Source organism: Poecilia reticulata, linkage group LG22 (genome assembly GCF_000633615.1).
Source record: "Poecilia reticulata strain Guanapo linkage group LG22, Guppy_female_1.0+MT, whole genome shotgun sequence".
NCBI lineage: Eukaryota > Metazoa > Chordata > Actinopteri > Cyprinodontiformes > Poeciliidae > Poecilia > Poecilia reticulata.
Genome location: NC_024352.1, coordinates 8,168,468 through 8,183,201, shown reverse-complemented (window position 1 = coordinate 8,183,201; position 14,734 = coordinate 8,168,468). Strand labels below are relative to the sequence as shown.

Genomic DNA, 14,734 nt, shown 5'->3' with positions numbered 1-14,734 from the left:
TCTGTGTTTCATCAAGTTCAAGGTCAGAGCAGTCAGGTCTGGATTAAAAGTCCTTTTTTATATATTAATGTTTGATAAGAGAAACTGAATTTGTGTCTATCTACCTGTATGCAGTCTCTTCGGTTGTGCTCTCTCTCTCTTCCTGCAGGCAGCTGCAGCTCATTCGACCTCCTTAGGGAAGCTGATGTATGGAAACCAGCTCTCTCAGACGGATGCCGGATCGTTCTCTAGGTACTCAGGCCTCAGTCGCTTCATGTTCAGCTTTTATGGTTTCCAGTATTGACTTTCTGATGAGTGAGCTCTGGTTTGTCGCGTCTTGATCTGATATGGTGCTCATTTATCTGGAACCATCTCATGTTGCATGGGTGACCTGGTCCTAACTTACCTGTTTGTCTGCTGCCGGTATGACCGTCCCACCCTCCAATGAATCCTCTGACATATAACCTGCTGAGAGATTGAGAGAGAAAGAGCGACAGAAAGAGAGAGAGAGAGAGGCAGAGAGAGAGAGAAAGAGAGAGAGAGAGAGAGAGACATTATGAACCACACAGCTAGTTTTGAACCCAGTTCCTGTCAGTCTCAACCTGTGGTGTGTTCATCCAGACGACTCTTAAGATTAACTTATTGAACTGGATTCTTCATCTCAGTTAACTCTCTATATGTCTCTTACAGTCACCTTTCCTGGAGACCAGATCCAAGGCTATGCATATCCTTTGTACCTGTTAAATTCCTCCCTGTTTGCTTGTCGAATTTTTTCTACCTGTAAGTCACGATCATCAAAATGAACATATGAATCACATCTCGGTGTAGTGACCTTATTATATAAATTTCACTCTTTGAATTGCTAAGTTACACTTTGAAATCCTGGATGTGGTGCCGGTCAGCTAGGTCTCCAATCAGCGTTGTTCCGAAACCTCTTTGCTGAACGCATCACCTTAAGTCTTAGCCTTTTGAGAAAACAATCTGTAGACCTTCACTACCTCTACTTTAACATTGTTAAAAAGTAACTACACAAATATGTAAAAAGTACCTTAAGATTCTTTCAGTGATCATTTATAATGCTTGTACTTGGACAATACTAACATTACTTTCTTCTAATATGCTTTTCTTTTGTGACTTGATTAAATCTACAATTTTAGACAGAATTTTAGGATTCTGTCTAAAATTGTTCCACTAAAAACGTACTTTGACATACTTCCTCTGCATGTATTGTTATTAATTAAAAAAATATATTCAAATATTTAGTCTTCAGCTGTTTCTTGTAAAAGTTGACCGAGCACTGCAAGAAGGAACCGTCTCATTAGCCACTCTTGTTTGCTCTTTTTATACAGGATCATGATACTTGATTTGTCTTTTTTCTTTCACCTGGCAACTATAACCGCTTAAAATAAATCACCAAACTTACTTTCCTGTGATGCGATGTGCTTTTCTTAAGGCGGACTTCTTTATCCGATTCACTGGATCTGTACCAACCTGAAGCTCCATCATCTTCTTGTTAAATTGCAGGCCGGTGATTCATCGCTTCGATCCGCCCATCTGCTCCATCACTGCTCCTCTTTAGTAGCTTTGCTTTCTTCTGTTTGGATCAAAATGATGGGTTACGTTTGGACTGTCTGGATGTAAAAAAACAAAAAAAAAAATTTAAATATTCTCTCACAGTTTAAGCACAAATATTAAGTTTTGCTCCTTTGCCACTGAACTGTTTTACTTTAATTATTTATTCATTTTTTCCCCTGCCCCATTAAGATCAGAGTGATTGCGGAAGGGCAGCCGTCCAGTCTGAAGACGATCATCCAGATACACGTCTTACAGTTTAGCTTGTTACTCTGGTCTTTCTATCATCACATTAATAAATTAGTAGGCCTCCATTCTCATTAAAAGCCATACGGGTCAAAGCCGTAAGACGTTTCTAATATATTTAGAGATGAGTAGGAGCTGTTTAAGCTTTGTGTTTGTCTCTTAGTTCATTCACTTTTTCTTTCTCTACCCCAGGAATACTTTTTTTTTTTTTTTTTTTAGATGCTACCCACTGCTGGCTCTTAAGCGCAGTTTGCTACCACTAACGACAGATGTGGTGAAATCTAGAAAAAGGGGCCAAATTTAATTGGCTGAAAAGAAAAAAAAAACAAAAAACACAGGTCCAACGTACCCTTTTCATTTCCTTTAAAGGGACACAACTACGTAAAAAAATAAAAGTTTTCTGAGCTTTACGTTATGTTATAATGGTATTTCCACATCATATCTACATAACTGGAGTGTTGCCTTGTTCTTTTCATGCATAAGACGTACTTTAATCTTCCGTGGGAACCATTCAGCTGTGCAAAACGCTTGAGTGGACCTAGCCCCACCTTCAAGGATGAAGCTCCTCCTTGGAGCTGCAGTTTTCAAGCTTCTCACAGAGCATCCCTCCTCTGCTGGGACTCCCTGCGCTCTGCTCCTTCAGACTAGCCAGCAGCAGTTAGCAAACACCTGGTGGAACTGGGCATCCGCTGAGCTCTATATGAGAATCGCTGCTCAGAACAATGCTGGTAAAAAACGCTGTTAAAGGTTGTAATGACTTCCTGAAGGCGGAGTTCCAGAAAGAGCAAGTCTTTAAAGAGACAGAGGCCCAATTTCAAGGCGTTAAGTTCCATCCATCCATCCATTTTCTATACACGCTTGTCCCTTAATGGGGTGCTGGTAGGCGTTAAGTTACAAAGCCACATTTCTTTTAAGTATTTGATATATGCAGGATTTTTACAACTAACGTCAACATAGTTACTTGATTGTGCTATGAAATGACAAAAACACATAACACTGTCCCTTTAAATTAAAAAAAATCTATATATTTTACCTCTACATAAACCATCAATTCAAACTCAACAGTAATCCCAATCTCAATAGATGCATTTAAAAAATGTAGATCTACGATTTGTGGTCAAATTCAAGCATTTATGGTGGGACAACTAAAGACCCTGACGTAGTGATTTCTGCAGAACACAGCCACCTGCCCCACATTACCCAACCTGATCAAATAAACATCCTGTCCACTTATGACAACATAATATAATGCAGGATGTGACTGGAATATTGACAGTCCTGCACTTATGGAAAAAATATACTCGGCAGTGATATAGTCTACAGTTAGTCAAACTAAGAGCTTTCTGGAAATCGTTACGCTGGCCATCGGAATCGATCCGGTCATGCATACGAGTGGACTGGAACGGATCGTGTCTCCACGGTGAGCACCAGTCATCTCCTGCAGCTGCCGTAAATATTGAGCTCCTCCGGCACACAAACGTCATCGGACCAGGGGTCAGATCGGATTCAAAAACTCAGCCAAGAAGCGAGTCGATAAGAGATGCGCGTCTCTCATCGCAAAGTTCACTTTCTTGGAAATCTCCAAAGGGCCGCAAGCGCACGGGAGCCATCGCAGACAGAGCCGCCTGAGATGACTCAACGGAGAAAAATTCAGGAGGTGTTACAGAGGAGAAGTTATCTGTTGGAGGAGGAAAAAGCAACCAGCACAGGAGAAGTTAGAGCCAACTATGACCCAACGAGTGAGAAAGCGTCCAAACTGAAGATGAATCCAAATGTTACAGACAAGGGCTGCAGCTATTCCTAATAAGAAAAAGATCCAATTATTTAAGTAGTCAAAAGAAAACACATATAAAAAAAAAATTACACAGCTTCTCTGACAATAAGTATTTGTTAGAAATTCACACTTGCGAATTAATTCTGTATTCTTATGGGTTTACTGTGATCATTTGGTTAGAGACTACCTACTGTTGAGACATTAAATTTGAAGCCATCATACTTGCACTGCCTTTCCAAAGTTCTTGCACACCTTACTCTTTTGTCACAGCCACAACCTTTAATGTATTTTATTTGACTAACACAAAGCATTTCATAATTGTAAAGTGGGTGGAATATAAGATACTTTAAGTACTTCTGACCAATAGTGTCTTGAAATTGCGACATACATTTGTTTATTCATTTAGTTTGAATAAGGTCATTTGTGGGTTGGAAAGACTCCAAATTTTAGTTTTTATTTTTAAAAAAGTGCATTTTTAACATGTTTGGGCTGTTTCATGCAATTAAGTATCAAAAGAATCTGCTTTATTATTTATGAGAAATATTTCATTTAAATGTAGTCCCGTTACCTTTATGTTCAACATGCAAATGCTTGTAATGTCCATTGCTGATATGCATTTGTGCACAATATTTAGTACAAATATTTATTTTTGTATGTGGTTTCACAGCCGATGCATCTTTTTCATTTGGCTCAGCGATCAGGTCAAACTACCCGGCAACGGTTGTGTTTACTTACTCTCTCTCTGCATAATAGCAAAGTTCTCTAGAACTTTATCTCCAGCCCTCGTGATGTTAATTTACCTCTCAGCCATTCACAGAACAGCTGAATTCACACTACACACAGGTTGGACTCTAGTCATTCAACACGGCGGCTGGTTACACTGCATTCCTGACAGAGTAAATGAGATAAACACAAATAAATGCCACAATTTAAGGATTTTTATTTATAAAAAAATATTTGAAAACCATGTGTCCTATTCATATTCACATGCCCTACTTGGATGTTTGTGATTGAAAAATGTGGAAAAACAAGTCCAAGGATGTGCCAGGCACTGCATAAGCACTAAGCTGTGGGGTCGGAGGGCGGAGTCTAAAGATGCAGCCCTGGTGTCGTCTGCAGCTTTAAAAAAAATTCAAAAAATCTTTTATGTTAAAAACTTTAGTGACGCCGGGCCTCTCGAAAAAAGATTGAGACACAAATTAATTATTCTTCTTTAAGCAAAAAATGTTAGGTGCAACAAAGTATGTATCTTGACTTTTTTTTTTGCTGTCATTTTAATTTCAAAGTAAGCAGAACTACACAAATACAGAGATTTATGTAGAAGCAAGCATTTAATAAATGTGGCACAAAAAGCCTCTTTTTTGTTAACTCTTTTGTTTGAGTATATCCCCCAAAAAATAAAATTAAATAAAAAATGTAGAAAGTAGAAAACTTTTAGGACTCCGAAATTTCAGGTCAGAATCGAACCCCCGGCTTTCTGATTGCAAAAGAACCACACTTCCACAGGCCTCCATGTTTAGAGTTTTCCCTCCGAGATGTACTGTACATACTTGGTTTCTTTGCGTGTTTAGTTTATTGTTAAACAGGTGAAAATGTCAAGCTCTTCACAATGTTGCCGCTGCCCGTCGATACTTTGGACAGCGCTCTCAACAGTTCTTAGGTTCAACAAACTACAAGGATTCAAATAAACTACAGTCAGAGCGTCGCTTGAAGATACTTATTCACAATCTGGTCGTTTCAGATGATTGGTTGGTTGATTTGTAAACGTGCGTTATGGCCGGATGGTGAAATTACATCTTTCCTTCTATTTTTGTTGTTGTTTCTTTTATGGAAAAAGCCAACTTTGCTCGCGACGTTTTCAACAAATGTACAAAAATAAACACACCGACAAGTGGTTGGACAATGAAAGCAGACTGCATTCCTGCTTTTTAGTTCATTTCAGATGTTTGCTTACAAAACAAAGAACGGCTCAAGCCTTAAATCCGCTCCAATACTGACAACATATAAAGCCATTAGGAATGAAGAGTTGCTGTAAATTTGCATATACCCTGCTTGCATACCCGGTGTGGAGTAGAGGAAAAAAGAACAAAAATTAACACACACACACACACACCGACAGCAGCCCGGAGCGGCAACGGTCGGTGTGTGTTTCAACGCCTCAGCTTTGTGGACGGACACCGAAACAAGGAGAGGGGAAAGGAAAAAAAATAATAATAAAAAAATCGATTGTTTTTAATTGGATTACGAAGCAAAGAGATGCTGCCAATTGCTGAAAAAGGTAGAAAAAACATCAAGTCCTTCTCAGTAAGTAAACCCTCCTCTGGCTGCAGAGCGGCTCTGGCTTGAGCGACACAGAAGACGAGTTGAACTCACGTCGCTGAAACAAAGAGAAAAGTGTGTCTCTTTTCCGACTTGATCTTGTTAAAAAAAAAAAAAAACATTAAAGAAAAGAAAAAAAAACAAACAAAAGATGCGAGTGGCTTATGTTAACGTTCCTTCTCCACAGGGGCTCCTCAAGCACTTCTCATGAAACTTTACAAGTCTCCATCGTTTGATCGACAAACAAACCGAGTTATAGTTGGTAAAAAAATAAAATAAAATACAAACAAACGAACAAAAAAAAATAAAATAAAAACCCCAATAACAATAATTACAAAGACAGTAATAACAAGTAATGTAAGTAATAAACACAGTCCTGTACAGTCAGGCTCATCTTCAGATGGAGACCTCTGCCGAAGCGGTCGCCTGGTCTCCAGCAGCAAAGAGACACAAACTGACTGAAAGAAAAGTGACCGATGCCGTCGTCTCCTCTCAGCTGCCCACACTTATGGTCTGCTAGGAAAGCCTTCTCCGTTTCCTTTCTCCCCCTGCTGGAGAAACGAGAAAAGACAAGAAGAAGAAAAAAAAAGATGCTTTTAAATATCTTTTTAAATATATTAAGTTTAAAACGTTTTTAAACTTTCAAAGCTTTTTTTTTTTTTTTTAATTTGTTGAATTGTAGACGCAAATATTTCCACTACCCAGGATTCACAGGTGAACGCCATGATTGTGTCACGTGTGAATTACTGTGTGATGAGATAAACTACAAAATGATTAGAAACGAGCTTTATTTGGGAGAAATAAATACCGTTTCTCACAGGAAAAACAGGATTAAATCCTTGGATATTTCACTCATTTTTGATGGCCTTGTCCCACTGAATCATTTTATTCAGAATACTAAAAATGGGTCATTTGTAGATTAGTGACATTAGTTTTAATGCTTTTTGGGTTGTTTATTTAATTCTTCAATACTGTCAATTAAAAATAATGTGGTTTAATGTTCAAATTTTATTACGTCAGCACATGAATTTTGGCCTTAGTGAGCAAATGTTTAGCAAATAAACTGAACCAGAAGTATTATAGATATATATTTGAGCTAATTCAGACGATTATGGCTCACAGCTGCTTGGTGGAGCTCATTTATCACAAATGACTGCGCTAATGTGCGCCGCAATTTTTCCTTCCACTTAACTTAACATAAATAAGTTTGCATACAGCACTCTGGACAGCCTGTTGTCAAGTCTGTTGTATTCCCAGTGATTATGTAGAACATAATGTGGCAATTCTTATGAAATATCGTTTTGTTGGCTTTATGCACAAACCATGAACAAAAACTTGGTGTAAAGAACATAGGTAGTTTCTGTTCTAACCTTTTAAAGACTAAAAAGCGTCGGGTTTTTTTTGCCTGCAAATGTGTTCAATCTTCAGCTTGGTTTTCGCCTCTCAAGTCAACATTTGCAACACCACCAACAAGCAGACAACCTACTGAATAAATCACCCCTGGTGATCAAAGCGGTGCAGCAGCAGCAGATGTCAAAGTCTCACCTCACTGCTGTTTGCAGTAGAGATTGTTCCCACGGAGAGTTCAGTCCAGTTCGTGGATCTCGTCCTGCAGGGACACCGAGGGCCGTCCCGCGTCGCTAACACGTTTGGCCATAATGTCCCACTGTGGAGTAAGGGCTTTGGACTTGGTGCCTGCAAATGGAGCGGAGCGGGAGAGTTGATGCAGCAGATATCAAACACACACACATACACACACACATTGATTCAATCTGCCAGTTCTGCAGGGGGAGAAAATAGAGCCAACCTTCATCTTCCCCCTGCTGGCATCAAAAGCAACTAATTTCATGTGATCACAGTAGTAATGAAAAAGAAAAGAAAATTACCGAACATTATCAATAATTAGTGTTTCTGATTTGACTATATTATGGATCTCTCTCTCACTTTAATTTGTAAAATGGATGCAGAGGACGTTTATCAGCGAAGCCATGTTTAAGGATCACAAATCTTTAAAGGAAAAAAGGCTTCCTAGATCTTCTTTATGAGAAATTTCAGTTTTCTCTCAGATTTTCATATTTTTCAGCCAAAATTCACAGAGTGGAACGAAGGGATGAATGACAGACGTTAGGACTGATATTTAATTTAACTTTCCCATCAACTGTCTGGTAAAAATAAAAAAATCCTCTTAAAAAGAAACTATTTTTTAACATTGCAATAAACAATGTTTTTTAAAAATAAAGAAATAAAGAAAACTCAATCTGAGCTAATTTCACAGACTAGTTGATAATGCACGGTTGAGTATTTATGTTAAAAATAAATCACCAGTTTAATTTTGTGTTCACTAAATGTGTTCATTTATCTGGACGCTACAAATAAGAATCTATTGTTTGTTTAGCTCCATCAGGTTTATTGAGCCCGATCTCAGCACATCTAATGTTTTTTTTCTTTCCGTTTCCTCGCCGATGCAACATTTACCACTGCCTCTTTTAACTGCAACACATTTAGAGGAAGTTTAAACAATTATAGACATGACCCAGAAGCAGCAGAAAACGTGCTTCATGAACAACCTGCCGTTAGCCCCCTGCTAATCTCACCACGACGACCTCGACATGTTGGCTTCGACCAGACTGCAGCTCCATTAACTACTGATTTAAATAAATGGACCCGGCGTGGTTCTGAAGAGGGCTCGGAGACCAGTTGAATCGTCTCCCTCTGGAAACACTCGACGAGCATTTCCTCGCCTCGTTACCATGACAACACACGCTACGGAATTCTACAGCTGAAGCAGCGCGGCTGATCGGATCTCCGGCTCTGCCTCCTCTCTCTCTCTCTGGCGTTCCCCCGATCTGTCGGTGTCACGTTAACCCGACTCCCCGCGTCACACGGGATTCAGCAGCTCCTCGCAGAATCTTCATGTTTAAGTCAGGTGGTGTTGGAAAAGTATTTGTTTTGCGGGTGCACTTAATTCGGCTTTTTATGTGCTGCATAAACACGACAGATCGGGATTTTGAAGTGGATGAAAGATTTTATTTTATTTTTTAAAACCTTGTGCAAGGGCTGTACAGTAGCGCAGTTGGTAGAGCTGTTGCCGTGCAGCAAGAAGGTTCTGGGTTCGATTCCCGGCCCCGGTCTTTCTGCATGGAGTTTGCATGTTCTCCCTGTGCATGTGTGGGTTTTCTCCAGGTACTCCGGTTTCCTCCCACAGTCCAAAAACATGACTGTCAGGTTAATTGGCCTCTCCAAATTGTCCCTAGGTGTGAGTGTGTGTGCATGGTTGTGTGTCTCTGTGTTGCCCTGCGACAGACTGGTGACCTGTCCAGGGTGACCTCGCCTCTCGCCCGGAACGTTAGCTGGAGATGGGCACCAGCAACCCTCCCGACCCCACTGAGGGACAAGGGTGTAAAGAAAATGGATGGATGGATGGAACCTTGTGCAAAAAAACAAAACAAAACAAAAAAACAACCTCAGAAGTGTGGTGCAGGTTTGAAACAATTGATCAATCGCTAACTGGAGAACGCAGTCTCAAAAAAAAAAAAAAAAGGAACAAAATATCTAATGTGTGTTGATCTCCGAGCTAAACTCAAACTTTAAGCAGAGAGAGCGATTTAAATGAGAGAACGGAGGTCGTTACAGTTAGGCAAGGGTGTCGTTCTGCTTGTAGTTTAGGCTAAAAGGAAGAATGTCCTGAATCGGAGAAACCCACCATCCAGGCCGTTGTGCTGCTCGTAGCTGCGCTTGCCCAGGATGGTGGGCGAGCCGTTGTTGAGGATGGGAGAGGACTTTATGGGCGTCAAGCTGCCTGTTGAGATGGATCCGCCACGGGGCGGCGGGTTGGGCTTGGACGGACGGGGATGTGCTTCTGCACACAGTGAGCAGGAAAAACGGGTCAGGCAGGCAGAGAAGACATGAGAGGCTTTACTTTCAAACGGATAAACATCTTAAAAGAAAAAATAACAAAAACATTAAATACTGAATTTGTCTCTGGATTTGAGAAAGTTTGAACAAAAACAACTCATGCACAATAGATGCATTCAAAAGAGAAACAGGAATAAACAGCGGGAGGAACAAAGGTAGCAGGACGCAAAGAGCAAAGAAAGAAAGACAATAGGGCACAAGTAACGGAGTGACGAAGGAAGAGTGCGATCAAGGAAGGATGCAAGGAAGAATGGAAGGAAACAAGAAGTAAAGATGGGAAAAAGGAAGGATATGGGAAAGAAAAGAAGAAAGGAAGGGCAGAAGAAAGGAAGGACAATCCAAATGGTTAAAGGGCACAAGTAAGGGAGTGAAGAAGGAAGGAAAGAGGTGACAAAGGAAAGACAATAAAAAAAGGCACAAGAACAACAGGGTAAAGGAAGTTAGCAGAGAGGGAAGGATAAGAGGAAGCAAGGGCTCAATAAAGAAAGAGGAAGAAGGAAAAGGACAAAAATGGAAAGATGAGGTAGGGAGGAAGAAAAGATTGAAATAACATCCCAGACATTCTTCTTTTAAGAACAAAACCTTCTCATGCACAACAGATAAGCTGAAACATGACAAACTTGACAGCAGGCCTCTTACCCAAGTACCGAACCACAGACTCCAGAGGTTTCCGCTCCACCGGTTTGAGCTGCGAAGGCTTTTTTGGCCGATCTGTTAACCTCAGAGCACCTGAAGTCAGTCAGCAAAACGACACTCATCAATAACCAAACAAACAAAAACGTTTGGATGTGACCAAAGTTTGGCTGCTGGGAACACAAAGCCTCCTACACTCGGCTTTGATGGCTGCTGTGTTGACAGGGAGGTAGGGGTGCCGGGCCAGGTATCGCGGTCGGATGATGTCCTCGCAGAGGCGGCGCGCCAGCCGCGTGGCGCCGGTGGTCTGCAGGAAAAACGCCTGCCGGGTCTTGACAGCAAACTTGGGGCTGCTGCTGTGGCGCAGAGGAAGGCCGTGAGGACTCTGGAACGGCAAACATCGGGTCGGTCAGAGGATAAGGCAGGACTCGCGTCTCGCGTGATTTCACCCTGAAAACGAATGACTATAAAGTGCCAACGTGGCTTTGAGGTAAATTTGTTTCACCTGGACTCGGATGGGTTACTTAACTGCTGCGAGTAGAGGGCCCCCGTTGCGTCGCTATTATTTTTGAAAACACACAGACGGGATCGGAGAATTCAACAAACCCTGATAGTTTCTGTTGTATTTTTGGCCGCTGCAGCTACGGGCAAAACTCACTAAAACACCAACTCCCTCGAAATAAAAGCCAAAAAGGTTGAATCAGGGCTGGCAACTTCTTTCTAGCAGCAGTGCATGCTCTACTGAAGGCGCAGGCGTACATGTGACGGCCACCTGTAGCGAAGAGCAACATCGGGAACACGAATAAGGACGGAGTCGGTCCACTTTCCCCCCCCACACACTGTAAAATTCAAGAAGTTCAAGTAAAATTAAAACAGTTTCCGCTACGTTTTCTGGCATTTAGCAAATAGAAATTATAACTAACCTAAAATCAAGAAAAGTTTAGTCTGATTTAACTTCAGACAGCGAGGAAAAACAAAAAAACATCAGAGATGAAAATGTCTGCTTTCAACTGGTAAATAACACGAGTTTTTTTTATTTTGAATATAAAGTTTGAGTTCTTTAAAAAAAAATATGACAGCAAAATGCTTTAAACCACCTTGTAAAGTCACTCAATGCTCTGTTGAACCGCAGCGTTAATTTGTTACTGGTGAAGCCTGAATAGCTGTAAATGTGGATCTCTTTATGGACTTCATTCACTCCGTAACGACACTTTTTGACTTCGTAAATTCGGTCGAATGGACAAAGCGGAATTGGGAGAACGAAAACAGATAAAGGAGAGTTTGGGGAAAGGAGGGGGGAAAAAAAACTAAACGGAATTTGGAAAATAACCAGCCATTGTTTGAGATGGACAAGTCAGGAGGATTTCCTCTGATTAACGGTCCAGGAACGCAGCAGTTACCATGGTGTTGCGGTTGGGCCCCGGCCTCTCTCCGTCCAGCCTTGTGGGCATCTTCAGGCCGCCGTACTTCTTCCAGTAGGTCCAGCATGAAGCACACAGGCGACACTGCATGTTGGGAGGTCCCCACGAGTACCACTGGTAGGAGCTGCTGGCTACACACACACACACACACACACAGACAGAGACAACATCAGCATGACAGAGCACAGACTTTCACTTTCTTTGTCAGCTGATAGGAGAAGTCATGATCCCCTCCATCATAATCATCTAATGTGATTCACAGAGAAGAGAGGGAGTCTGTGTTAATCACCTACATTATAATAGCAGACTTACTATAGCAGCTTTCACAGGCTCTGCCCAGGCCCGGGGTCTGCCCTGAGCCCGGCGGTCCCGGGACATTAGAGCCCGCTGCTCCGTTTAGAAGCGCCGGCTTTACGCTGTTGCTCAGCTGGTTGGGGTTTGGCTTGTTGCTGGAAGTTCAGGCGAACAGAGACGGAGTCAGACACGAGAACAACAGACCGTCTTAAAACATGAACGCAGCCACAGTCTAGTGGGGGGGGGATGAAATGACCAAAATCTGACAAATATTAAAGTTTAATTACCGGAAGGGAAGATACGACTTCCTTTAAGGCTTTCCCTTACAAAACCACAAGGTTTTCACACACACACAGTTTGCTGGAAGGCTTGTCGTTTTGTTTTTTTCTGGTTCACATCAGTTGCAGCACTTCTTTCCTAGACTTTGTTTTATTTGTCTTAATTCACATCATTTAACAGTTACCTTAATAAGATAAAATAAAATAAAAAAAAAAACATGATGGATCACTCCACACTTTGTTTTACTCCCTTTTAGTTCTTCAAACTCCCTACAGACTCAAACTGACTCTTAGCGATGAGACCAAACGAGTCCATCTTTGAAAGCACGGAGATCAAACTGCAACATTACGCGTAGAGCGACTCTGAAAGCGGATACTTCCTCTCTGTGCGTTAACCTCTGATGACAGTAACTTCTCTTTCTGGAAGCTTCTCAGGCAGACTCTATCCTCTAAAATGTAGGAAGCAGATGAGGTTCAGACACAAACTAAAATGTATGTGATGGACCAACACAATATATTTGGCCTGTTGTAAGGATGTTTTCTACAGGGCGGTTACAGAGTTCAGTGGTCCAGAGCTTAAGGTTTTCATACAATATTGTGCATCCGTAGTTTTCAGTTCTGCCATATTCTTACATTTAAAATTGTGAATCGGTCAGAGTTATGATAGATGTTTGAAACTCGGCATATTTTATAACCTAATCTTCCCTTAAACTTCTTTATAACTTTATCTCTGACTTATGTTCAGTGTTTATTGGTCTTCCATCACAGTGTTTTCTCTGAGCTGGATTTATACTGAGGTTACACATACACACACACGCACACACACAAGAGCGCTTCATTTACCAATCAGGTGACTTCTTATTTTATTTAGGGGCGACACAGGAAAGGGAGTCAAATACAAGAGCATGCTACAACGTTTGTTTATCACCAAAAAAGAAAAAAAATGTTGTGGCTGCAACTCCAGTTTTTTTTTTTTTTTTTTTTTTTTTTTAGCTTAGCAACCCGTGTTGCTTTCTTGCTTTGAACCGAAACGTGCAAAAGTCTTAGCATCTAAAGAGAAAGCACTCACTAGTTGGGGATGTAGACCTGCTTGAGTTTGCTCTCTGCCTCGGCTGCTTTTAATCGCTTCTGGAGCAGGAACAGGCGAGGAGGAGAGAAGAAGAGAGAGGAGGAACGACAGGATTAGATCTATTCAGCTCCTCGGCTTCCTGCAACCAAACATCAACGGTACCAAGCTTAAAAGTGAGGACAACGTACCTGCTGGACGTATCTGTCTGTAGTCTTCCACATGTAGTAATACTCAATTATACTCGTCAGCGACTTCCATGGCAGCTGAGAGAGAAGAGGAGGATGAAGGACATGTTCATGTGAACTAGCTGATTTTTAAATAAAACCCAATTTGGCACAGAGGAGTTGTTGAAAAACATTTTCCCTCCGGCAGGAAAACCTGAAGATTTATTCTCTGGTTCAGCTGGAGCCGATTCCAGATCTCAAAAGTTTAAAACAAAGATGTAGTAAGTTGCAGCCCCACCCATGCTGCTGTTTAAAAAAAAGAAAAAAGAAAAAAAGAAAAAGGCTCAAGTGGAAACAAGAATGAGTAGCACTGAGAGACGCTGGCCACCAGGTGGCGGAGTAGCGCTCACGGTGACGATTAGAAACGGCTTGTTCTTCTCGGGCTGAAGGCGAATCAGAAAATGAGGAGCTGCACAGCGTCTTCCTCCAGGCTTCTCAAGCTCGTTTTCAGGCGGATCTGTGTGATCACCACACACAGGATGAACAGGCTGCTTTCCAGAAAAAATATTTATACAGTCCAGTTCATAAATAATCAATTAAACATTAAATAAATCTGCAAAGATCCCCTGTAAGGGCAGCAGTTAGAAACACACTACATATCTGACAGACAGGTTGTGTCCTGCAGTTTAGCTTTGTTTCGATCATACAACAGATTTATTCAATGAACGTTGGGGATGAATCAGCTATTTAAATAATTGATTTAGAAATCAATTAATTAACTCAAAAAAACAAAAAAAAAAGGCCACTTGCTGAAAGAACAACATACCGGGGGAAGTAATCGAGTCAAAACGATACAAAGAATTTTTTGCTAGCACAAATTACACTCATTTAACCTAAAAAATGCTTTTATTAAGTCAAGCAGGAACAGCCAAGAAAGGTAGGAAGTATTTTTTTAGCTACAGATGCAACTTTTGCAACAAATAATCAATGTGCCACAATTGCATTTTAGGCAACAAACATCTTTTTTTTCTAATTTATAAGCGGAATTTCTTTGTTTTTTATTTGCAACT

The 14,734-nt window shown here is 41.0% G+C and overlaps 1 protein-coding gene across 2 annotated transcripts in view; it reads right to left on the bottom strand.

Moving 5' to 3' along the window:
• Window positions 1-4,494: 4,494 nt before the first annotated feature.
• Window positions 4,495-14,734, bottom strand: part of mta1 (metastasis associated 1) — a 44,569-nt gene continuing 34,329 nt past the window's right edge. The window contains exons 10-18 of one of the 2 annotated variants that reach the window (XM_008399153.2): window positions 13,689-13,763; window positions 13,501-13,559; window positions 12,172-12,308; window positions 11,839-11,990; window positions 10,634-10,823; window positions 10,445-10,534; window positions 9,594-9,749; window positions 7,436-7,585; window positions 4,495-6,438 (exon numbers count right to left, since the gene is read on the bottom strand). In XM_008399153.2, coding sequence (XP_008397375.1) covers window positions 7,476-7,585; window positions 9,594-9,749; window positions 10,445-10,534; window positions 10,634-10,823; window positions 11,839-11,990; window positions 12,172-12,308; window positions 13,501-13,559; window positions 13,689-13,763 — 969 coding nt within the window. In that variant the 3' untranslated portion in view covers window positions 4,495-6,438; window positions 7,436-7,475. Of the gene's footprint in view, window positions 6,442-7,435; window positions 7,586-9,593; window positions 9,750-10,444; window positions 10,535-10,633; window positions 10,824-11,838; window positions 11,991-12,171; window positions 12,309-13,500; window positions 13,560-13,688; window positions 13,764-14,734 lie in introns of both variants that reach the window. The other variant, XM_008399152.2, reaches the window with a different exon arrangement.